Source organism: Dicentrarchus labrax, unplaced genomic scaffold, assembly GCF_905237075.1.
Source record: "Dicentrarchus labrax unplaced genomic scaffold, dlabrax2021, whole genome shotgun sequence".
Taxonomy (NCBI): domain Eukaryota; kingdom Metazoa; phylum Chordata; class Actinopteri; family Moronidae; genus Dicentrarchus; species Dicentrarchus labrax.
In genome coordinates, this window is record NW_026136705.1 from 3,670,960 (window position 1) to 3,697,080 (window position 26,121).

General features: G+C 39.3%; 3 protein-coding genes across 5 annotated transcripts; all 3 read left to right on the top strand.

Annotated features, from left to right (window-relative positions):
* Nucleotides 1–1,234: 1,234 nt before the first annotated feature.
* On the top strand, nucleotides 1,235–10,578 carry LOC127364372 (E3 ubiquitin-protein ligase TRIM39). Of its 3 annotated transcripts, XM_051401846.1 has the most exons (11): nucleotides 1,235–1,327; nucleotides 2,556–2,601; nucleotides 2,892–3,126; nucleotides 3,218–3,590; nucleotides 3,674–3,769; nucleotides 4,215–4,448; nucleotides 4,563–4,710; nucleotides 4,917–4,943; nucleotides 5,189–5,253; nucleotides 7,005–7,127; nucleotides 7,875–10,578. In XM_051401846.1, the coding sequence occupies exons 3-11, from the start codon at nucleotides 2,900–2,902 to the stop codon at nucleotides 8,259–8,261; spliced, it is 1,680 nt and encodes a 559-aa protein (XP_051257806.1). In that variant the 5' UTR covers nucleotides 1,235–1,327; nucleotides 2,556–2,601; nucleotides 2,892–2,899; the 3' UTR covers nucleotides 8,262–10,578. The 3 variants fall into 3 exon arrangements, with proteins under 3 accessions (XP_051257806.1, XP_051257805.1, XP_051257807.1); XM_051401845.1 differs by lacking the exon at nucleotides 2,556–2,601 and having other exon boundaries at nucleotides 1,241–1,327; XM_051401847.1 differs by lacking the exon at nucleotides 2,556–2,601 and having other exon boundaries at nucleotides 1,241–1,327; nucleotides 7,732–8,012.
* A 2,890-nt stretch (nucleotides 10,579–13,468) lies between these two features.
* Nucleotides 13,469–18,294, top strand: LOC127364368 (E3 ubiquitin-protein ligase TRIM39). The gene is made up of 10 exons (XM_051401836.1): nucleotides 13,469–13,615; nucleotides 14,278–14,503; nucleotides 14,599–14,992; nucleotides 15,158–15,253; nucleotides 15,353–15,586; nucleotides 15,674–15,821; nucleotides 15,929–15,955; nucleotides 16,053–16,117; nucleotides 16,498–16,617; nucleotides 17,003–18,294. The coding sequence occupies exons 1-10, from the start codon at nucleotides 13,600–13,602 to the stop codon at nucleotides 17,402–17,404; spliced, it is 1,728 nt and encodes a 575-aa protein (XP_051257796.1). The 5' UTR covers nucleotides 13,469–13,599; the 3' UTR covers nucleotides 17,405–18,294.
* A 473-nt stretch (nucleotides 18,295–18,767) lies between these two features.
* si:dkeyp-74b6.2 (cerebellin-1) lies at nucleotides 18,768–24,166 on the top strand. The gene is made up of 4 exons (XM_051401837.1): nucleotides 18,768–18,977; nucleotides 20,337–21,065; nucleotides 22,823–22,942; nucleotides 23,616–24,166. The coding sequence occupies exons 2-4, from the start codon at nucleotides 20,760–20,762 to the stop codon at nucleotides 23,811–23,813; spliced, it is 624 nt and encodes a 207-aa protein (XP_051257797.1). The 5' UTR covers nucleotides 18,768–18,977; nucleotides 20,337–20,759; the 3' UTR covers nucleotides 23,814–24,166.
* Nucleotides 24,167–26,121: the final 1,955 nt, after the last annotated feature.

Genomic DNA, 26,121 nt, shown 5'->3' on the forward strand with positions numbered 1-26,121 from the left:
GAACCAACAACCTTACGATTAGTGGATGACCTGCTCTGCCTCTTAGCCACAGAAGATGACGGGAAGTTGAAACTTGGAAACATATGTGGCACAGCTAATGGGTACTCCACTCCAAAATGAATGGGTGCGCAGTCAGGATGCTTATTATCTCATTACTACCTGCCCATTCATTTAACAATAGCCTGTCAGGACTGTTCAGTGATAGGAGAGGAGGAAAGGAGGAGGGGAGGAGGAGGAGGCAGGCAGGAGGAGGAGGCAGAGGAGGGGGAGGAGGAGGAGGAGGAGGCAGGCAGAGGAGGCAGAGGAGGCAGGAGGGGAGGCAGGAGGAGGAGGCAGGAGGCAGGCAGGCAGGCAGGAGGCAGGAGAGGAGGAGGAGGGGGAGGAGGAGGCAGGCAGGAGGCAGGCAGGCAGGCAGGCAGGGGGGGAGGAGGGGAAAGATAGATAGATAGATAGATAGATAGATAGGTAGGTAGGTAGGATAGATAGATAGATAGATAGATAGATAGATAGATAGATAGATAGATAGATAAAAATACTTTATTTATCCCCGAAGGGAAATTCTAAGTGAAGGCCAAGATAAATACGTGAAAGTTATAGTTAAGATTGTCCAACAAACTTAATAAATCATAAATCTAGAAGTATGATCTCAGATAGATTATTAGTGTTGTAAAGTTTAATAAAATCTTGACCTACATTGTTACGACACTAATTACAGAAAACTATTCTAGGATTGTTATGGGACAAACTATCTATCATCCTCCTTATGTTGGTTTTATGTTTGTGTGTTTATGATGAACTGTCATGTGCACGTTTGAGTTGGAATTAATTCTAAATTTAGATCACACTATGTGTTAATTATAGTCTTTATCGCAGACAAAAGCTCAAACAGATACATGAGGATGAAGACAGGGAAATAGACGATGGGAATCCAGCCCTGACCTAAGACCAGCTAAATCAACAGGGGCCACCAGAAGCAAATGAATAATAAGTAATAACGTCATGTTAATAATTGAATTATTAATGTGGTAATGGAGTATCTAAATCTAATGTATCACACATTAGCTAGTTAACACACAACAGCATACATAACTTTCTCCATATTTAATTAAACATTGGACATTGGAGCAGCAGCTGCAGTGATGATACAGGAAATGTAAAAGTGAATGCAGGTGAAGGCTAAGAAGAAGAACCAGAATTACTTGTTCAACTCTTTTTGATAAACGTTAGTGTGGGAGGAACTATTAGCTCATTTTCTCTCCCTAGTCTGTTTTGACCACATTCATACAACTGCAGTCAACACATCTGATCTGTCGGTCAAATCATAAAGGTAAGACATTATTTATATTAAACAGATAATGTAGAGGAAGAACATATACAGTGAGATATGTGTAGCCTCATCTGCTTCATGATAAATGCTCAGGGTTAAATCACAGAAATTTAATTTAAAATGGACCAAGAAAAGGCATTTCATAACACTTTAGGATTTTATGAGGCACCAACCTTTAAATGAAAACAAAAATGTACTTTTAACTAGCTCATGGGGAAAAAACAGTAAGAGTGATCAGAAATTCCCCAGACATGCAACAATCCTGTGTCAGATCAGAGTTGCAAAGAGTAATGAAAAAGGAGACATGATGTGAAATAAAAATTAGGGTAGGGTGATCCTGGGGGCTGGGGTATCGTCCCACGGGAAGAAAATCTTTGTGATTGTAAGATAACTGGTTATGAAACCAGTTTAAAGAATGAATTAATTTAATACCATTACCAATATATGACCTACATAAACAAACAAAGCCATCAGTGAGATAATTGGCCATTTCTAGAAAGTTCTTCTTCATGCCTGCCACTGGGTCGGATTCGGTCGGATTCCCCTTGAAATCAATGAACTGAGGTGATGGAAACACTACCGCTTTTGTCCACAGGGGCCACCAGAATCAACATAAAATGAAAATTCCTTGTAGAGAATTAGGACTAATGAAGCCGTATTGATCAGAATTTATTTATTTATCTATAGTTATATAATTAACTAGTAAGCTTAACTAATGTTTGTTTTGGGGACACTCCTACTTTAATTTGTTTCTATTTAATCCATTATCCGTTTCAAAATGTTCCATAATTGTTCTCTTAAATGCTTCTCTGTTTTAATCACCCTGACCTCAGTCTGCAGGCATTATTTCCACTTGAAGCACCTTATTTGGCAGAAACTCCATTCTGCTTAATGAGTTTAGTTGGTTGCTGTTGTGCAGATATGACCTACATTTAAATAGTGCTCTCTTAAAAATCCCAGAGATCACAAAGTTAGCAAAAGTAAACCTGAAACAAGCTGATACAGAATATATATCATACTGCAACTAATTACTGTTGGTAGGGAGTAATAAGTAAAGTAATAATATTACTTTTAAAAAGAGTAAGTTTTTTGAGTAACTATCCCAACATTGCCGTCAATCACTGTATTTGTATTTAGTATATTCCAACAAGCAAATATAGGTTATATCTATCTATGTTATATATTTTGTTGAGTTATGTACTAACATTATCCCAAATGTTTCCAACAGTGTTCAAACAAACAATGTTCCAATCCATAATTTCTTTCCTGTAAAGGTACCTTTCACTGGTCACCTGTCAATGGCTAACTCCCACAATCCCATGCTACTTCATACTCATCAAACTTTGTAATTTGTTATTGTTTTGATGTGGCAGATGCCCTAGCCACAGAAATGACATATTTACTATACGCTTAACCAGCCTAAGTATTAAAGCTTACTGAGCTACATCAACTCTCACATAAAGGGAAAACTAATACATTATTATTACATTACATTATAAAATGCACAAGAAATTCACAAAGTTTTTTAATATGCATGTCTAAGTATAATAATGTTATTCTCCAGTCAGAGACATGGCCTCTGCATTGTCTGAGGAGCAGTTTTGCTGCAGCATCTGTCTGGATATCTTCAACAGTCCTGTGTCCATCCCATGTGGGCACAATTTCTGCTTGGGATGCATCAAACGCTTCTGGGATACAAGACCTAAGTCGGAGTGTCCGCTGTGCAAAGAGGCCTTCAAACGCCGCCCGGAACTCAGGATCAACGTAGGCTTAAAAGATATCACTGAGCAATTTAAATGGTCTGTTGGTCTTCTAATGTTTGCACTATTTCACTACACACTTGTTTCATGTTTTACGTAAAACTAACCAGATCTGTATTTTATCAAAAAGGTCTCTGAAGGACAAGTCAAAATGCAAACCAGCTCCCTCAGAGAGAAGAATTTCAAGACAGGCCTCCAAGTCTGATGAAGTTCCGTGTGATGTCTGCAAGGGAAACAAGTCAACAGCGGTCAAGTCGTGCCTCGTCTGCCGGGCATCCTACTGTGAGATTCACCTGACACCTCATATAAGGGATCAATTGATGACGAAGCACATGCTGACAGATCCAGGCACCTTTGTTACCAGTCACCTCTGCAGAAATCACAACAAGCTCCTGGACAGGTTCTGCAAAAGAGACAAGATACCTGTTTGTGTGAAATGCATAGAGAGGGACCACAAACACCATGAGATCGTCCCCATGGAGAATGAGAGCAGAAGGATCAGGGTGAGGAAAAGTTTGTCTATCTTTTACCCTGAGATTTTATAATAATGTTACATGCAGTTTAATTAATTCATCAACTTTTACAGACTCAGGTGAAGAAGACCGACGCAGAGATTCAACAGATGATCCAGACCAGAATCAGAAAGTTTGAGGAGATCAAGGCTTCAGTGCAGTTGAGCAAAGTAAGTGTTTTATTTCAATGTTTTGCAGTTATAAACATGAACATTTATGTGACGGAAATCTGACCAAGAATAAGTCCAAGCCCCCTTTCACCTGCTAAATATCGGCATGTTACCCCCCAAATTGCTGCCGATGCTGTGCCATGGTGTCTGAATGAATGTTTCTGATGAGCAGTTGACACTTTCTGTCTGCAAATCAGATTTTTTGAAACATGAGAAAGCAGAAAACCCCCTACTTTGCCTTTGAAAGCATGAATTTTGGGACCATAAATATAAATGGACTGTTCTTACATTTGAAAGGATGGAGCAGGGACACTGTGGTCAAACTTCTCCCAGTTTATTGTTGTGCCAGTATGTCTTTCTGGCAACGAAAGGAACTATTTTGTCATGTTCTTATACTTTTATTGTACACTATAATCAATAGATTAATTTATTGATATATCTGCAGATAAATAAAGAAAGACAGATACAGACAAGTGTTCAGGTCGTCACCATGGTGATGAGCGCCATTGAGAGAAACCAGGCTTTGTTCATCGATGAGATGGAGCAGAAGCAGGGAGCAGCTGAGAGGCGAGGGGAAGAGCTCCTTAAAGAGCTTGAGCAGGAAATCAATGAACTGCAGAGGACACGCAGTGAACTGCAGCACCTGGAGCACACCGAGGACCCTCTTCATCTCATACAGGTTAGAAAGCCCTGCTTTCTATTCATGTTTTCATCCTCCCTGAAATAAACATAAGACAGAATCTTCTGTGCACTCACAAGCAATGTGGGTCACTGTTGCCCTGTTTTACTGTAGAGTTACCCCTCTCTGAGCACCCCATTGTCCACCAGAGATTGGTCCGATGTCAGAGTCCAATCAGACAACTCCGTAGGAACAGTGAGGAGAGCTTTCTCTAAGCTGGTGGACCTCTGCCAGGAACTAGAAAATAAACTGTCTGCAGAAGGTCAGTAACTTTTGATGTGATATTGTTGTTTTTGTACCCGAAAAAAGCTTGTTGTCAAACTAAATCTGACCATGTTAACCAAAATAAGTGCATCATATTTTACTACTTGTGTGTCACAAAATCATCTGTCACACAAGACAAAACAATACACATAGCTTTTCATATTTTAATTGACAAATTACTTTTTTCTCTCTTCTCTTTTGTAGAAGTAAGCAATTGCCATCAATATGCAGGTATGTGGGGTTTGCTCTGCTTGGAACAAAATCAGAACCACAGTCAATTTTGTTATTTTTGAAAAGGCTGACATGGAGATGTGATTGTTAAATCAAAAGAACAAGAACATACAAGCCTTGGCTCTTTTAATGGATATGAATGCAGAGAGACTACAATAATGTCCTTCTGGTGGAAATGTTAACTTAAAATCTGTGAATTCAGGTAAATATTACATTGCTCATCCATATATTCTGGTTCTCGCCAGTGGATGTGACTCTGGATCCTGCAACTGCTGCAGGCTGGCTGATTCTGTCTCCAGAGGGAAAAAAGGTAAAGTGTGATTGTATGATCACTGAATGAAATATGTGACAAATTTGAAAGCTGCTTTCTACAGGTTAAAATTAATGATGAGAGTTCACTGTCACTGTTGTAACTAATGGTCAAAGCAAGTCCCCAGATGATTGATAAGGTGTCCCTCAAGAATCAATATTAGGTTCACTGCTATTTAATAATATCCAGTCACTGATTTGGGGTTGGCTACTGGAGGAGTCCTCATTGAATTTCTGTAAAACGTTACAACTACTCTGGAGGGGAAAGCAGGGCTTGGCTCAGGCTGTGTTCAACCAGGGAGGAGAACTTCCGACCCGAATTGGGGATATTGTCGAGCTGTGAAAAGCACACTTTGAGGAGCTCCTGAATCCAACCAACATGTCCTCTGATTTGGAGGAAGATTCTGAAGACTCAGAGGAAGCATCACCCCTATCCCTGACAGAGGTCACTGAGGTAGTAGTCAGGAAGCTCCTCTGTGGCAAGGCACCAGATGCCGATAGGAGTTGCCCTAAGATACTCTGGCTCTGGCTCTGGCTCTGGACATTGTTAGTCTGTCTTGGCTGACAAACCTTGTTAGTGTCAAGGTTCTGTTTTCAAGGCGCAGCCAGAGTGAGGAGAGTATCCGGTTTGGGTACCACAGAATTACATTTCTCCTTTTTGCAGATGTTGTGGTTCTGTTGGCTTCATCAGACCATGAGGTCCAGCATGCACTGAGGCCGTTCTCACCCAGGATACAATGGACTGCTCCTTCTCGGTTGGGAGTGAGTTGCTTCCCCAAGCAAAGGAGTTTAAGTATCTTTGGAATTTTGTTCAAGAGTAACGGCATCAGCAGTACTGTGGGAGTTGTACAGGACCGTTGTGGTGAAGAGGGACCTGAGACGGAAGGCAAAGCTTTCAGTTTACCAGTCAATCTACATTCCAACCCTAACCTATTGTCATGAGCTTTGGGTAGTGGCCTAAAGAATGAGATAAAAGCAGATAAAAGAAGTCAAAATGAAGTTTGCTCTGCAGGGTGGCTGGACTCAGCCTTCGAGAGAAGCTTGGACATCCAGAGGAGCTCAGGAGTAGATCCGCTGCTCCTTTATGTTGAAAGAGCCAGCTGATGTGCTCTGGGCATCTGATCAAGAGGTCTCATGGTGGCCTTTCTTTGGAGGTTTTCTGAGGATGTCCAACCGAGAGGAGACATCCGGGGTAGACCAAAAACTGCTGGGGGGATTATATATCTCATCTGGCATGACAGTGCCTCGGAATCCCCCAAGAGGAGCTGGAAAATGCTACACACAATCCACTATACTGTTTACATTGGACTAGATATCCTGTATGCTCTGGCTGCTGCCACTTCCCTCAAACCACTGGACGTTGTCTATAACAGTTCCATTCAATTCATAACACGTACAAGACACAACGCAACACGACACAACACAAAACAAGACAAGACATAACAATTACAATTAACATATTTCTAATAATATTTGTGATCGTTTTGTGTATTATGGTTGTTTTTTGTGACCAATTGTCTTGTTGTGATCTTGTGTAAAAATAATTTGTTCTCACGTCTCTCTTGCAGAAGAGCTCTTGAGCTCAGTGAGAGTTCCTGAATAAATTGAGCTTGACTGACAAACAAACAAACTGATTGTGAAGATGTTGACAGATGATAATTACATGACATTCATAAGCAACACTGATAATGTCCAAGATGTACAAACAGAATGTCATTTGTTGATGATGATGATGATGATGATGATCCACAGGTGAGCCTGGGCTTCCAGCAGAAGAAACTCTCTGTCCCCGATGATCCCCGCAGGTTCGACTCCTGTGTCTCTGTTCTGGGGAAACAAAGCTTCACCTCTGGAAGACACTACTGGGTGGTTCAGGTAGGAAATCAGACCTCCAACTATTGAGCTGAAACACTATTGACTCCATCCTTACAAACTTGTGCTATGCTTCCATGAATTAAAGATGTGGGTTTGAATTAAATCAAAAGGATATACTGAATAAGGAGCATTTTACAGAAGGATTCTTGGATTTGAATGGTTTATTCAGTGTTCAAGGTTCCTTTATCATTCTACAATGCAGTGTTGTACAACAGAATGCAAGTTGCTGTCACTTTATGCTCCACGCAAAACAAGAAGAATTTGATTGGTAAGTTGGATGGAGTATAGAAAAATAATCTTGAAATTTAAAATGGGAAAGTGAAATGGCTAATCTGAAACTAAGTTGAACTTCTAAAACTAAACATCAATAACTAAATTAAAAGTTAATGAACTCAAAGAAACTCGAGGACACGTCTTAGAGCTCGAAATGCAATTGTGTGCACACAAGATACAATTTGCTCCCATGTTTTGATCAATCCATGGAAACGAGATAAAAGTTGTTGCAACATTTTTGATTGATTAGTGGGCATAAGATATAAATTGTTCCCATGTTTTCTTTTCTTTCTTCCCAATGTATAACCTGCAGTGCTTCTTTTGTTCACAGGCGCTGCTCAGCTTCTATTTAGGCAATGTGGATCTGAACCAAGATAGAAAAAACTCACAGTAACAGTTAATGGACCTTTTAACAGTAGCTCTTGTGGTATCATATATTTTCCTGGAGGTCTAGTTATGTAGGTTGTGTTTCAGGTTGGAGATAAAACTGACTGGGATCTTGGCGTGGCCAAGGAGTCCATCAACAGAAAGGGTCTGATCACAGTGCGTCCTGACAGCGGTTACTGGGCGATCTGCCGACGAAAAGGTGGCAGTCTCAGTGCCTGCGCCGGCCCATCTGTCACTCTCCATCTCCAAGAATACCCTCAGAAAGTGGGAGTCCTCCTGGACTATGAAGAAGGGTTGGTGTCCTTCTACGACACAGATGCAAAGACTCACATTTATACTTACAGCGGATGTACCTTCACAGAGCCTCTATATCCATACTTAAACCCCTGTCTTCATGACAACGGGAAGAACACTGCCCCGCTGATTATCTGTCCTGTTGAGGCTGGGTTTGCTGAAGGGACTGTAGCTTTTTGAATGGGAGACTCAGGCCACACTTTTTCACACAGCAAAGTCCATGCACATTTCCTTATCTGTAAGGCTTTTATTTTTCTGAAGAGAAAATTTAAATTGGGTGCATACCACAGGTGTGCCCCACCTTGCTCTTGCTCTCTCCATCCACATCTTCACTAATCTGTTCATTGCTGGCAATTGATGAAGATCGTTCTTTAAAAAGATACACTGATGTTTGTTGTAGTCGTGTTTTAAAATCCCCCAAAATCTGCTACAGTGATCAAGAGATGTCAGCTTCCAAAAGCACAAGTATTTGGAGGAATAAAAAAAGGCAACACACAAATTTAGAAACACATTCATCAATTTTACAATGTTAATGTAAGCCTGGGCATGTTTATGGGTTTGTAGTGTCACCCCAGAAATGTCTTTTGTTTTGAAATGTTGTAGTTCCAAACTGAAGCCTGTAGGCAGCAGCTAATAGTCAGGCAAGCAGAACTGTGTGCAGTTTTCCATCTCCCTTATGCATTAAAGGATTGGCGTTGTTGCACCCGGATTTGGCCAAGATGGGGGTGCACCAAACTGCTCTCAATCATCATTTAGGAGTCAGTCCTTACACCCTGCAACAGGTGATCTGAATAACCCTCTAATCAAGAATGAGGGGGTGCTACAAACTGAAGGATTAAGTCTGCCTTCATGGGTTGATGAATTCTCCTACAAACTATTAAAAATCCTCCTTGGTTCTTCAGAAAGCTCTGAGCTCATGAAAAGTTGACTTTTTGGAGATATGTGGTTCTCACAAGGCAACAACAACGCAAACACATGATGATCTTATAGAATATGATGCATTGCTGTAGTTTAAAGTACTAACTATAGGCTATATACAAATGTGTTCAAATTAGCTCAACTTTAAACAACTACAGCAGTAAATATAATATAATGTAATGTTAATTAAGGTTTTGAATGCAGGACTTTAACTTGTAGTGAAATATTTTTTACGGTGTGGTATTGGTACTTCTGTTTTCTTTTACTTTTAGGTACAGGAAATGAAGGATATTGAATACTTTTTTTGAATGAAACTTCCAGATGTAACTGCTTGTGGTGTCTGTTACTGCAGTGTTTTTTTTATGGTGAAAATGTCTTCTTCATTTGCTTGTTCTTCTTTCATTTGCATGTGTTTTCTTGAGTTGCTGTGAAGAAATTTGGGAGCACTGTAACGAAATCAAAGCTTTTAACAAGGTTTTAAAAAAGGTAGTTCTGAATGTAAGTGTGGAATGGTGAATACTGTTATTGTGTTGTTTATATATTTAATAATCCTCACTTTATCGATCCTTTTATGCTCTATAAATGTTTGTTATGAGGTTTATAATTGTGCACCCTATTCTCCTTGACATATTCAATGCTTTTCCTTATTAACCCAATGCATCAGCAGTGTGGGAACGGATAATTTGGCTTCTTTTGTCAGTCTTCAGGTGTTATTATATTAGTTGACTGTGAGACTTCATTTACAGCTGATGAATGCTGCTAATTAGCAATAATCTTAATATAAAACAGTTGTAAAGGATTGTGTGTCATTGTTTTGAAGTTATTCCAGATATCAATGCCAATATCCATGAGGTGTTTAATTTTTCAACCCTGTTTTTAAAGATGTTTTCTTACATATTTGTACAAAAAGTGACAGATCGCGGGTCTCTTTTTGGTATTTATCACTGTTATGTACTGCTTTTCTAAGACAAGGATAACACTTGTGTGTTGTTTTGTGTTTTTTTACCTTTTTACATTCCTTAATGTATTTAATTGATTTATTTTTGCTTATTATTATTTTTTTTTTCTGGTTGTGTAAAAAAGACTGTATATACCTTTTGCATTAAATACATTTTGTAAAACAAAAATACCTTTTTCTTCTTAAACTTTAAGTCAGTCTTATTGCTCTTGTTTGTAAAATTGTCATAAAACTAAAGCATCTATTGAATAACTCGAATGACACGCATTGTGTTGTGCCATCTTCTTTGCTGTTGTGTGCTGAGGCAGCAGGCTGAGGGCAGCAGATGCCAAGAAGATCAGCAGGATCATCAGGAAGGCTGGCTCCATCCTGGGGGTCCAACTGGACTCTTTGGTGGTGGTGTCTGAGAGAAGGATGCTGTGTAAACTGCACAGTATCCTGGACAACAACGCTAATTGTTTGATTTATTTTATGTTAGCCTTTATTTTATTATTTATTTTATTTCATTTTATTTTATGTAAGCTTATTTTTACTCCAACCCTGTATTACTTTCTCACCTTTGTATTGCAACTGTTGCACAGTAATTTCTCTCAGGATAAATAAAGCTTCTTGAATCTTGAATCTTGAATCTTGAATTTTATTTATGAAGTTTATATTTATACCTCTGACCACTAGGAGTCAGTAAAGTCACAAGTTTCCAAACATAAACATAGAAGCTTTAAGTATAAAATAAAGCAGAGATGACTGCGTAAACTCAGGTAGCTGCTTTGACTGAAAACCCTCGCCAGGTGGCGTTGTGTTATTAAAGAATACGGCAGCCATTTAAAGGGCAAGTCTCTCAGTGGGTTGAGCAGCATCAACGCACCACAATGAATATTGAGCATTGCTTTGTCTGTTTGTTTGATTTACTACATTTGTATATAAAGCAGCTGTCAACACATTGCTCTAATGTTACCCTGAATGGCATATTGGGTGTAATTTCTAAAGCATTGAATGAACATGTTTAACTGCACCCTTTCATGATACAGTTGTTCTGCGGGTAATCCAGGTTGGTCCAGTGATGTGTGTGGGAGTTTATGTATTTACCAAGGAAATCTTGAAATTCAGGATTACCTGACTGCTCCATTAACAATAATCTTGCACACAATATTGTGAGATACTGAGGACTGCAAACGGATGTTGCACAGGGGCTAAAATACAAAGCACAGACCTACAAAGAGTGAGTTGCAGATTCCAAGTCCAACCGCGAGGAGAAACTACAGATACGCCCTGTCTAGAGTCAGTGTTTGGTTTGTCCATTCTGGGCAATTTTTTAGGTGATTATACGCTAATGAAAACATACATGTGAATATTATATTTAATTTCTGCCAATAGAGCCTACTAAATGTTACACACAGGACTTGGACTTGGTAGCACCTGTGTACCCTACTGCTACATGTCAAAATGGCTGCTGTGAAAAAGGTCTATGTTTGGTCCCCAAACTTTTCAATACATTTTAAAGACTATGACATTCTCATCAACCTCAGCTAAACTTTATGTTGCAAATTAGCAAACATTAAACAGGAAACATAAAAATGGACAGAAACACACATTTGAGTTACTTTCAGAAGACACACAGACTAGTGGGAGCTTCACTGTCAGTCCATAAGAATGAAGACATATCACACTATCTCGACTCCATCAGGGGAGTTTTTTTTCTGTGAATTCTTATGTATCACTTTCCCCAAAAAACTTTTTTTGATGATGTTCAGGACATACTGTACTGTAGATCTTTATCTTGTTGTGACAATAAACTTCAGTGTCACAAGCACTAGGATAAAATTGCACAATAGGAAATATGATATGTTCTGAAACATGACAAACGCTATTGTCAATGCGGGTGAGAACAGTCGAGGTGTTGAGGTTTGCAGATGGGTTTTTCTTTAGATGACAATGGGTAGAAAACAGGCTCTTGTGAATGCAAACTATTTAAATTTCAGTGTTGGTTTTTCCAGGTGTGTGCTGGCAAGTCGGCCTGTTTTGATTTCAGTGCAGGCTGCGTACGTGTGCAGTCCATGCATACGTGTCAAATAGTGACGTGGGAAATCATTGTCTTTTTTTATCATATGAATGAATGAACACGTACAATAAACTTCTTTGTTTGTTTTGTTACCACAGTTTTTACCAGCTAACTACAGCTTCTGAAAGGTTTCTGTAAACTGAAACCATGAATGTTTCTGACATTCCCCGTCTTTGGTGCTCAGCCATGAGCTCATTCAAGGATCAAGGAAATGCATTTGACAACACAAGGTTTACAACTAAATGAAACTTTACAGTCACACACAGAGAGACAAAGTCAAAATACTAAATAATAATAATTAAAACGGACACTGAAGTAAAAGTATTACTAGCAAAACATATGGAAAGTATCAAAAGGAGTTGATATATATATATATATATATTGATATGACATTGAGTGGAGGCTTATTTTTCTGTTATTTTTTTGAAAAAGTTTGACGTTTGAGCAGTTAATAACACTAAGAATAGATCTGGTGCTTGTGACACTGTACTTTATTGTCAGCTTTGTTGTCCTTGTTTTTTGCTGTATGTCTATTTCTATTATGGAACTGCGTGTAACACTGATGGAAACAAAAAAGAAGTTCATTGTACGTGTGCTTGGCCTGGTAAAGCTCATTCATATGATAAAAAAAAGACAACGATTTCCCACGTCACTATTTGACACGTATGCATGGACTGCACACGTACGCAGCCTGCACTGAAATCAAAACAGGCCCATTTGCCAGCACACACCTGGAAATACAAGTATACGAGCATCTGCCGAGTCCCAATTTGTTACTTTTTCCTAGACAGTACAGGTAAATGCCTCATTGCATTCAGAAAAAGAAAAATACACAAACTCCCTCTGTTAATTATTATTTTTTATTTTTTGGTCTGAACAAAGCATTTAAGAAAAGCAAAACGGAGCTAACTTTTTATCTGCTTGAACTGATCTTTGAGCTAGATCTTGTAGAGTGTGAACTTGCACAACCATGCACGGAATGACAAAATTCCCCTTTTGGCTGTGAGTTGTTTTGTTTTTTCATTCCTCTGGGGAAAAAAAGGTGTAACTTTGCAAAACTGGTTTGTCTTCCTGGTTGCAGCAACAGAGATGTGACAAAACTTAACTCTCTCAGTCTCTGATGCATGATGAACATTTGGTCATTCTTGGCAAAGCACCCCGCACACATACTGTTTCTGTGTTCTTTTGTTCTTTTTTATTTTATTTTGAAATGTCTACGCAACACAGGCTCATATAAACTTGTGGTGCCTTGCAAGCCCAAAGTTGTATGACAGTAAAAACTTAATGTATTCATTTAACTCTTTATCCTTTTACATGTATTATCCTAAATGATGATGTTTTTGACTTTGAGGTTGACTGCGCAACCTCAGTGTAAAGCTGAAAGACCAGAAGAACCAGAAGAACCACAATTCCCGACTAATGTGGGGAAATATATCTCAGCCTTCCTTCAGGGAGGTGGAGCTTGACAATAGTGTGATTAGAGTGACAAACCCTGCAGACAAAGAGTCACTTTAGTATTTAAACCTCTGAACGCTGCATCTGAACTACATGCTGCTTCTGTGAGAAAGATCAGGACACTGAACATGACAACCCTAATAGGTAAGATCAATACTGCAACAAAAAAGCAATGTAATACATGCAGTGCAAAGCAGCTTTAATTTATACTAATTAATTAATTAATTTAAAACATGTTGATAGATGACAAAACATTCAAAAATTATTTTGTAAATGAAAGCAGATGATTTCCAAATGCACCAAAAAACTATTTGCTATTTGAGAAAGAAGAAAGTTGTTAATAACAAGAATACTACGGATATAGAAGAGAGGAACCTGCAACATGACCGTCTTTTATTGCAGCATTTGCAAACATTATTTAGTTATTTCAAATTAAAAGTCCTCTTTCATTAAGTGTTTATGTCTAACAGTGTTTGCAACTTGTTGTAGGTTACAAGGACTAATTACAGCCAAATTTGGTCTCTACCTTTTGATTTATTTTTTAAAAACTCTTCATTTATTCTTCCAAATCTAGTAGAGCTGGCAATGAGCTGCTATTTCTTGGCCGGCAAGAACTGGTCATTGAAGAGAGCATTTATTTGTATTATGCAATGAGCAGCGTTTTGTAGAGTATAGTTTAATTTTGGTCAATACTAGATTTATCTTTTATACTCAATCATCAGAGAAATCATCAGACACAATCAGCAAAAGTGTTTTTCACTCAAATACTCATGTTTAAGTGATATAATGTGGGGTTTTTTTCTCAGCGGCCTCCGTGCCATTTGAGGTTCAGTTCAGATGCTGCATCTGTCTGGACACCTACACCGACCCCGTCTCCATCCCATGTGGACACAACTTTTGTCTGGACTGCATTGAAGGCTTCTGGGATACGAAGGACAAGTCGGAGTGTCCGCTGTGCAAAGAGACTTTCGCAAATCGTCCTCAACTCAGGATCAACCGAGCATTTGCTGAGATTGTTGAAATCATTAAAAGGTGTGTTTTGAATTTTTTAAATTATTTTTAGTATGTAAAAGAAAAGCTTTTTTTTATTTAATTGAGATTTAACAGGATTTAATTCGAATTAAAAGGTCTCAGTCACCCACATCAAAACAAGAAGAGGATGTCGACATTCTGGCGCCACCAGGAAGAGAGAATCATTCCCCAAACCAGCTTTTCGAGGCTGAAGAAGTTCCCTGTGATATCTGCTGTGGAAACAAGTCAACATCAGTCAAGTCATGTCTCGTGTGCCAGGCGTCTTACTGCGAACTTCACCTTATGCCACACCTGAGGGATCCAGCACTGCAGAGACACCGCCTGACGGACCCGGCCACGTTCCCCAGCAGTCACCTCTGCAGGAAGCACAACAAGCCGCTGACAATGTTCTGCAAGAGAGACCAGATGCCCGTGTGTGTAAAATGCACAGGGAGGGACCACAAACACCACGAGACCGTCCCCATGGAGGAGGAGAGCAAGAGGATCGAGGTGAGGAAAAGCCTATTTTATCGAGCAGCTTCCTTTAAACTCAGACTAAAATTTGTATAAACTTAAAAGAAAATCAGTCCTTCCTACCTGCTTTCCTCTTGATTTTTTTGGTGCACTTTCCAGCACATTATATCAAACGTTTTGTGTATTTTTTACCTTTTGCAGACTGATTTGAGGGAGACAAAAGCCAGCATTCAACAGATGATCCACGCCAGACTGAGAAAAATGGAGCAGATAAAAAATTCAGTGGATCTAAGCAAAGTAAGTCCAGCATTGTCGTACGGATGCATGTTCAAGAAGAGTTGGAACTAGTCTGGGGGGCTTTTCCGTAAATTCACGTCCTATTGTTTCGATCGATAGAAAAACACAGAGAGAGAGATACAGAGCAGTGCTCAGGCCTGCACCATGCTGATAACCGCCATTGAGAGACAAGATGCCGGGCTGGTCGAGGAGCTCAAGGAGAAGCAGGAAGAAGCTGAGAGGAGAGCTGAGGAGCTGCTTGTCGAGCTGGAAGAGGAAATCAACAACCTGCAGATGAGGAACAGCGAGCTGCAGCACCTGGAGCTCACTCAGAACCCTCTTCACCTCCTACAGGTTGGATACCTGAACTGCCTTTTAACATTTCTCTGCTGTTGTTAACATTTTAAGAGCTGAACTCATGAAAAACCCTTTCCATTTTAGAGCTTCCCGTCTCTAAGTAAACTCCCCTCCACTAAAGAGTGGTCTGAGGTCGCGGTCCACTCAGATAACTGCATGGGGACTGTGAGGAGAGCCATTGCTAAGCTTGTGGACATCTGCCAGGAACTTTCAGCCATGTTGTCTGCAGAAGGTCAGTAAACCTTTGGTAGATTCTACTTCATGAAACAGCCAAAGATTGAAAGGATTATTGTGAAAATCAATGCATGAACAAACAATTTTTCTTCTCCCTTTTTGCAGAAGCAGACAAGATGAATCAATATGCAGGTACGTTCACAATCATACATCTATTGCTTATTTCAACAACCTTGATAATCGCCCTTTTATCACCCGACTCACTGTTTTTCCTTCTTCTTCTCTGCAGTGGATGTCACTCTGGATCCCGAGACTGCTTCCGGCTGGCTGGTCCTGTCTCCAGACAGAAAGCAGGTATTGTCTGATTGTTATCATTGACTATTAAATGTGTGAAGAGCACAGTCTCCCTAAAGGAAACTAATACTCCAGAATAGTTTCTGACATTGAAGACTGTAAAGACAGTGATTTTTTTATGTAAAGTGTCTTTGAGTATTTAGAAAAGCGCTTATAAATAAAATGTATTATTATTATTATTATTATCTTTTGTTCTGACGCAGCCGGTTGAACTAAAATTAGTTGTAATGTGACACTAGGTTGTGAAAAGCATGTGAGAATTAAGAGCAAAGAGGCTCAAAATGTAACTAAAAATGTGAATGACAGTTGATATCAGGTTACAGCATCATTGGAAAGAGTAGGATGATGATGATGATAACGATAATTATACTTTTCCACAGGTGAGCCTCAGCAGCCAGAAGAAGGCCCCACTCGCAGACAATCCTCAGCGATTTGACTCCTGCGTCTGCGTTTTAGGGAAACAAAGCTTCACATCTGGGAGACGCTACTGGGTTGTTCAGGTAAGTGCTCAGAAACAAGAAAACACGCTTTAAGCTCCTGAAGTGCTGTCAGACTACCACACAAGACCCTGCAGATGCATATCAGCAGCATTAGACTTGTTGACATTGATAGAATGTTTATTTCTTTTGGCTTGTACTGCTGGTTGTTTAGAAAAATCTTTACCGCATTTTCCAGTTGAAATGACACCTAATTTAACATATCATACAGTAAAAGCCTTAAAAGACACAAGATATAACAAGATATAGTGAAATTAAGTGCTTAAAGTGAATCTTGAAGCACTTAATTTAAAGCACACATGTCTGAGCAGTTTAAAACTGTTTAAAGCTGTTTAAATCTCGTTCTGCTGTTGTCTGTCTGACTCTATTTTTGTATGTTGTGTTTCAGGTTGGAGATAAAACAGACTGGGATCTTGGCGTGGCCAGGGAGTCTATCAACAGGAAGGGAGCCATCACGGTGCGTCCTGACAGTGGTTACTGGGCGATCTGCCGGCGGAAAGGTGGCAGCCTCAGCGCCTGCGCTGGCCCCTCCGTCACCCTCCATCTCCAGGAACCCCCTCGGAAAGTGGGTGTGTTCCTGGACTACGAGGAAGGGTCGGTGTCCTTCTACGACGCAGAAGCAAAGACTCACATTTACACTTACAGCGGGTGTACGTTCGCTGAGCCCCTCTACCCGTACTTTAACCCCTGTGTTCAAGATAATGGGAAGAACACCGCCCCGTTGATTATCTGTCCTGTTGAGGGAAGGGTCAGGGAGGTACAGAACATTTCCATCGAGATGGATGTGTGATGTGTCATTTGAAAGGATGATATTTGAGTTATTTTTTTAGATTATGAAAATGTTTTAACCTATTTTGGTTTAAACACATTTATTGCACTGTAACAGTTGACCAACACTGGCCTGCAACAGGCTGAAATTCATGAGTTACAGTTTTTTATTCATGATGCACACCCTTTTACTGCCTCAAAGACACAATTGATTTTGTATTCTCAACCTTTAGGGCAATTAATTTGTCAATTTGAACATATTATATTATACACATTAGTTGTATAATATAAGTATATTATTATGTTTCATTTATTTTGACTTTATATTATTATTTTGCAATTTGTTTAAGCTGCACCACAACATTAATAGACTTGTAATTTTCTGCTACCTATTACACACACAGACATTTGGCTTCACGTGCCATGTTAGTTGTTAATGACTAATAGAGGAGTTTGTACATTTATTTACATGTTGTTTTAGCAGATAGTTATTCAGCCTATTCTGTCTTTAATTTCTTAAAATCTTCGGCTTTTGTTAATTGTTAATTTAAACACTACTGCATGAGGTTTTATTTAGTGTCAGAATGTACCAGAGCCTTACCTGAACTTTAAGTAACTTAAGTAAGAGTTCAGACAAAAATAAGAACTAAATTGTAATTTCACAGTTGGCAAAAATTAAAAATTCATAAATTAAAGGGCTGTCACTATTTGTAGGGCATGATATGAACTTTAATTTTCAAGAAACTCTCATACAAAATGGAGTAAATGAGAATGAGAATGACGGTTGATGTCGTCACCATGTAATGACATTGTTTGCGCCGTGTCCTGACCTGCACCAGATTAATTTATTATGTAACACCACACCTTTGCTGTCAAACAATTAAAATAATGCCAGTAACAGCAGTAAGTCAAGTGTTTGTCCCTTGTCCTCTGTCCTCTGTGGTCCACTCCTCCTTGATTTTACTCATTTAAGACCAATACCTGTTCATCTACCTTCTTCGTTTGCAGCTTCAGTTGATCTCTCTGTTAAAAAAGAAAATGTACTTAACTAATTTCCATGTCTTTTGCCAAAAATATTTAAGAAGTTCAAATCACTCAAACAAAGCTAATCAAAGGTACCACAGATTTTTCTGAGCTTGGTCTTCCAACACTGTTGATCTCACTATGACTACCTTTAAATCCTACTAATTTGTCTTGCCACTGTTATGAGGGAAAAAAACACATCATATGATCCAAATCATGCCAAAAAAAAAACCCACAGAAAGAAAAGATAGCAGCTTGTAATGGAGTCTTTCAGTTCTGCCATGTTCTGAGGTAAAGGATGAGGAAGAGGGAGGGGAAACAGGGACAGTAGGGGGTGAAGGAGCCGTGAGAACAGAAGGGCCGCAATACTCGTGATGTGATTAAACGTCTGCTCGAACACAGGGGTTCCCTGGAACCGAGAGAGCGTTAAAAGGAGAGCTGGGGAAAAGAGAGGGAGATGAGCAGAGATAAAGCTGAAGGTAACGGGGGAGCTGGGCTCTTTGGATGCTCTAACTTCACTAAAGAAAGCTAATTTCTGTGTGCCGCTGCAGAGCCAACGCTCACAGTGAGAGGTAGGTGTTTTTTTTTATTTTTCTGGCAATAGTTGCAAGGGTTGTTTTTGTAAAAATGCTTGTACTTTCTGTTGTTGGGTGTGTTGTTAAGGCACAGATTGTGGGGATTCATTCAACACTGCTAAATGATCCAGGATTTCCTTAATAATGAATAACTAAACTCCTCTAGTTTTTATTTAAGAAATACATGATTTAGCATTTATTGAAGGATGATGCTCTCATGTAGTGTACAAGAGTCAGTTATGGTATTAATTATCTGCCATTCACATAATGCTTTAGCTAGTATTGTTATATCTGTATTTATAGTATGTTTATGTGTTTGTGTAAAGGAATGCAATTGCAGGGATTCAATTGGAAAGGTTCAGGGGGAGTAATAGTGGGAGTGTTTACCCACAGATGGCCTCTCGGTGGTGGGATTGTGATAGTCCGCTGCGCCCCCACCTCCTCCTGAGTCCAGCTGGCTTTACTCACTTGGGACTCTTCCTGGCCAAAACATTACCTCATCACTTCTTATTCTTCATCATAATCATTTTCCTCTCACCATCGAACACTTTGGTCAGCTTTTTCCAGCGTTTAATGCTACAGCATTGTCGGTTTGAGAACTGAAGACCACTTATATTGGTGTGATATAGTATTATTATTATGTCATTGTTATAATTGCTTAAGGAATTGGTCTTTACTGCCTTAGAAACACATTTTGTCTGTCATGCAATTAAATTTAACACATTGGTAAACGTTAAATTCTTTAAAAGGAGGATGATCCAGATTTGCTATGATGGATTGAGTCAGTCAGTGAGTCAGGACTGATTCTATGATGCATCTATAAAACATAAACATAAACTTGCCACTAAATCCAGATACATTCCACAGACAATACAGTCTATGTTGTCCTTTCTTACATATTGCTAAAGAGTTTACATCAAAGCTCAATTTCTTTAAGTACCAAGATACTAAAAGCTCTCTTAACCTTCCATTTCTGTCACCACAAAGCAGTTATTGCTGGATTTTATGTGAATTTATTGTTTGTTTTAAACTCTATTTTTCAAGTAGAGGAAAAAGAAGGGAAAGAGTAGTTTGGATGGTAATCTTTTATACATGATCACATACATGCATATACACACATTACATAAGCAAACATATGCATCCCACCATTTTAAAGCTTAGTTGATAAATATACTTAATTTTCCTGTAATTGTTACTGTGAATTTGTCTTTTCCAATCAAACCTTCCTCAGAAATTTCCTGAAATACTAAAGCGTCTTGAAGCAGCCAAGCTTCAGTCATGTCATTGTTTTCATTTATGGAAAATGAAAAAGTTTTATGCAAACATTTCCTGTGTCCTGTGATCTACTTCAAACAGGCCTGAAACCTTGACAGTGTTTAAACCAGTTTGGATTTGTGTGTCATCGCCCAGCTGGCTGACGGCCATTCTCGCTGTGGTTTGAGGAACTGGATAACCTTTACTTATACCGTCCATACAAGGACTTCCTGTCTGCTGTTATGGGAAGCCGCCATCTTGGTGCCAACTAATAGTCCTCTACAGTCCATCTCCACCCAGTGTTGGCAGAACTTAGCTAAGGATTACCTGAACCATTTAATGTCCTGTAAGAAGCCAGATTCAACCCTTGGTTGACGACTTCTTTCCATGTGAAATCATGATCCTGTTGCTAAAGTGAGGTGTTCTCCAAGAAGACTCATTCTCATTGAAGATTTGTGGTGGCCATACTGTCACTGTGCACCAACAAAGCCCAAAAACACCCACAGCTCATCCTCATTTGGAACTATGCCCTGTCCATCTCCTCCCTCTTCGCCCTACCTTGCTCCCCGCCAAGTCTTTCTCATTGTGCTGCTGTTTCTGGTCCTCTGGGGGCCCTCAGGGGTCAGTTGCCAGAATGACACAGAGCCAATTGTGTTGGAAGGAAAGTGTCTGGTGGTGTGCGACTCCACCCCCTCTGCGGAGCCATCGGGTAACGCTCTGGGCATGTCGGTGAGGTCAGGAACTGGCCGGGTGGCATTTTCAGCCATCCGCAACACCAACCACGAACCCTCGGAGATGAGCAACCGCACCATGACCATCTACTTTGACCAGGTGGGTTTCAGTGTGAGGTTTACCAGTCCATCCTGCAAAATAAACAAGAAATTATTCATTTGTGACAGGTCCATCTGCTTTTTGTCGATCAGGAACAATGATTTTAATAGATTATTTTATAGAATACGAGTCTTAAAGGTCCCCTTGGCAAATGTCCAGTTTCACAGGCTCAGAAAAGATGGATTTAGATACTGATATTTCCGTTATAAAAAAGGTGTATAGAAAATACATTTCTGTATCGTATCACCAAGTTTTTTAAACTTCAACCAAAACTAAAACCATTTTGTAGTTGAAAATGCTGATTCCATTGATTTTACATTAACTCTGCCAGTAGCTTGATGTGACTTCAGATGGTGAAGTTTTTTGGTTCTTACCTCGGAGCTTAGGCGACAAAATGATGGTGTCGAAGCGCTTTTACAATTCTTCAGTATTGCCACTGTTTTGCAAATTAAGAAAATTGGTCTCTGTGCTTTCCCCAAGTAAAACAAACAATTATTTCTTTGTCTATTCATTTTGTAAACATGGTTTTTAGAGTCAACCTTTGTTTGCATTGGTTGGTTCTGAACATACCTTCAAGCTTTTAACTCGACATTATAGACATTATAGCAATGACTCTCAACTGAGTCAGGTTGCATAGAAATTTTGCTTTGGTCCACCTATTGAGTATATGGGCTATAGATGTTCTCCAGAGGAACCTAGAAGAAGCAAGAAGACACAAGATTTTAAGAAGCTTCAGCCACAAGAACATCACTGAGGTCGGCCACTGATGTTGGATGATAAAGCCTTGCTCTCAGTTAAAGTCAGGCATATATGTAGGGTTAATGGTGGCACTGACATCTTGAAGCAAGTTAGAAGAATACTATACTATTGTCTGTATTTGATAAGATTTCCCTTAATTGGAACTGAGGAGCCCAAATTGTGAAAAATTACACTACGTTTGCAGTGAAACCTTTAGCTCACCAACCACCTTGTTTGGATGATTTTATCACATATTACGCTCCGAGAGAAAGATGTTCATGTTCACACTGACACTGTTACCATACTGATGTTTAGCAAGTGTAATATATTTTCCTTGTTTAGCATGTTAGCATGCCAAGATTCACTTATTAGTACTGAACACAAAATTGCAAAGTCAGCTGAGGCTGATGGGAATAGTTTAGCAATTGGTCATAACTTAAAAGTTAAAAGCTAAAAGTTTTTGGACAAATTATAATTTGGGACTAAAGGAAGAGTCTCCAAAGATATTACAATTCATTCTGAGGGGGACGCAAATGTGTGCATTAATTTTCATGGCAATCCTTCCGATCATTGTTAAGACCTTGAAATCTCAAATGTGAACATCATGGTGGCACTAAAGGAAAAGTTTGAAGATCACCAAAGTCATTAGGATTCATACTAATCTTATGGCCAGTAGTTGTTTCCACTCCATTTCCATCCAGTCCACGAAGCTTTCCTAAACCAGGTCGCAAACACTGCGCTGCACATCGCGTCTTAATGAGGGTTTATTTGTAGACAGAACAGTATCACACAGTAACAATACTGAGTGGTGATGCTGCTCCGCCTTACCTTGTTCTCCTGGCAGGAGCCTGAACAGACTAAACTATGATGAAAAACCAGGCAAGAATTCATTCAGATAACATCTTTTATGAACAAACGCAGTCCTGGCACTTTATCAGATATTGCTAAAGGTTATAGTAGCTTGGCTCATGGCCTGATTCTACTATTTATTCTCACTCTTCATCTCCTTTTCCTTCTAGATCCTAGTGAATGTTGGCAGCCATTTTGATCCAGCAAGGAGTATCTTTGTGGCCCCAAGAAAAGGAGTCTACAGTTTCAGCTTTCACGTGGTTAAGGTTTACAACCGGCAGACAATACAAGTAAGAACAACAGCTTAAAGGGATAGTTTCACATTTGGGGAAATTATTCACTTTCTTGTTGAGACGTTGAATAAAAATCCCTAATATCAATACCACTCTCATGTATGTATGTATGCTAAATATGATATAAAAACAGCTGAATAGTTTAGCATAGCATGAAGACTGTAAACGGGCAAACAGCTTGACTGGCTCTGTCCCCAAGTAGTAGTACAATTCACCTAGTAGCACCTTTTAAAGCTCAGTAATTAGCACTTCATAGCTTGTTTGTTTGATCCTTACAATGAAGATAGTTTTAAAACTTTGTTTTTTGTTCAGTTATAATTAAAAAGATATATTAGTGAGCTTTAGAGGTGCTGGTAGGCAGATTTTGTGACCTTGGGACAGACACTGGCTAGCTGTTTCCCCCTGTTTTCAGTCTTTATGCTAAGCTAAGCTAAAGGGCTGCTTAGGCCTAACACTTGTTGGCACTGTTATGGCTCAAACCTCTTAAACTTTCTACGACAGGAAGAAGATAAAGTAAAATATTTCGATAACATGACATTTTTATGAAAATCAGCGCTATTAAATACCAACAAAAATACAGACACAATTCATGTCTTCTGACTATTATTTTCTAACAGTAAATTTCACCTTTTCTCACTCTTTTTTCCTTCTTCTCATCCATCTTTCTCAGGTGAGTTTGGTTCTCAACGGCTGGCCGGTGATTTCAGCCTTCGCTGGTGATCAGGACGTGACCAGGGAAGCTGCTACCAACGCCGGGCTGGTGATGATGGAGAGAGGGGACAAGGCTTACCTCAAACTGGAGAGGGGGAACCTGATGGGAGGCTGGAAGTACTCCACGTTCTCCGGGTTTCTCGTGTTCCCCTTGTAGATCAGGTTTAGCTTGGATGGGAAACCGTCACATAGTCAAGGGTACAGAGGGCAAGGTATGAAATTGTTTTGGGGGGCAAGTTTTATTTGACAGAAAGGAGGAAGTATCAATGGATACACATTGTATTCCACACTGAAGTTGGCAACGACGTCAAACCGTATGAATCAGATGAATCGGTGAATTTGCTGCGCCAAATAATCTTGAATGTAATTTCCATTTCCATTGTTGCTGACTACTGTACTGTGCTGTCTCTGCTTGCTTCCATCAGGAGTCAGAGGTTTGTGATTTTCCTTTAATGCATGAAATACAGAGTAGAAAATGTTGGTGGCAATAAAGACAATTATTGTGTCTAATCTCTGCCTCTTGCCAAATCTATCTATCTATCTATCTATCTATCTATCTATCACATCAAATCATCATCCATCTGTCTGCTGTCTGTCTGTCTGTCTGTCTGTCTGTCTGTCCAGTTTGGTCAATGGTTCCTGATGACGCCAAGAGACATGCACTTGAAGATAAGATAACATTATGAAGCAGGGTGTCTGTACTTTCTTATTAGCAATTGATTAAAATGCTTTAGCTCTGGGGTTTTCAGAGTCGAGACAATGGCACCATTATTGAACTACATGTCCCATAATATGACGGCTGGATTACTTTGATACTGTAGAAAAGTTAAAAACCTGATGATTCTCAGGCAAGTTCAGTCTTTTTTCCTTTGATTTCTAGGTGGATTTATGTATTATTATTCAGAGAAAACGTCTTGAGAAGTGTTGAGAAGTGACACTGAATCTAAAACTAGTTTCAGATCGGTAGATTGTTCACAAGGCTGGTGCATAGATAAACACAAACCATAAACATACCCATTTCATTATCATATATGCATAGGGACAACTGGAAATGTGCTGAGGAAACTGGTGAATTAAATAATAAATTAATGTTTTCATGACCAAGTAAGAGGAAAATAAAGGAGCTGAGACATAATGAAAGAATAAAATAAATGTATTTTATCAACTGAAAGGTGGTAAAAAAAACTTTTTAGTTTTTTTACCCACTGATTGGAGGTTAAAGGAAAAGTATAATACTTTTTCAGTATGTATTCAGTATTAATTGATTATTCAGTTTGATTTTTGACTTACCTGATAACCTTTTACTAAATTTCTTTCATTTATTTAAGTAATGATTTTGAAATCTTTGGTGCCATTATCATATTTAAGTTACTTTTTATGCTTCTTGCTATTACAAAATCTGTTTAAGCTAGAAACTGTAATACATAAATAAATAAATAAATAGTCATATGCAAAACAAGAAAAGTCCACATTAACCTAACTTTTCTATCACAGGATTGCACATTTTATCTCACAAGGACTTTGCCACATGTCCTTGTTTAATGCTGACGCTGTTATGGCCTCCAAACCACCCCTACTACATTTTACATGTGCTCTATAAATCCTTTAATGCAGACAGACGGTTGTTCTGAAAATAATGTGCATCCCTGCCGTGTGCCCCCTGAGTTGTATAAAGCGTAACAGAGGCTCGCACTACAAGATTTTGACCACACATGTCCACATACGCTATCATGTGAAAATATAATATAAGCATCAAAATTGCCGCTTTATTGTAAAACCCATATATTCTAGTTTTTTTATATCCTGTTGACGCACGTTGATGCGTCTCTCTGCAGTGGATCCGGTGGCAGATGGAGGATTGGCAGTGAAGGAAGGGGTCCGGTGCCAGAAGCCTGCCGAGTTCACACTGGAACGTCACAACCGATTAGTCTCAACATCCTGGTGCACAGCAGAGGCCTGTGTTAGCACTTTGGAGATTCATGTCAGAAGTACAAAACAATGTGAGGACGCATCATGTAACAAATATAAAACTAATACATGAAAAGATGAACATTATATGAATAATCCATCCTTAAATAATAATACATTATATTTGTCCAGGTGAACTGAGTGATGAATTACAGCAGCAAGTTATTTGTTTGCAATAGATAGAAGAAGACATGGATAGATAAAAGACACCATAGCTTACAGTGCCACCTACAGAGACTCTAAATTCATCAACAGACGACTCAGAGACAGTCACTGCCTACACTGGCTGGCATGTGGAGCTCAAACACCACATGGTACTAAATATTTCACCAAAATAAGGAGCTGCACTAAAATTATAGGGGTGGTGTTGTGGTTTAATTTTTCTCGTCTCAATGCACCTCAATCGATGTCTAATCTGACTTAAACTTTTAGCTATCTAGACTATAGTGAGAGACCACAAACTCCTGAACTGAAGGTACCCAGGATGGTGACACAGA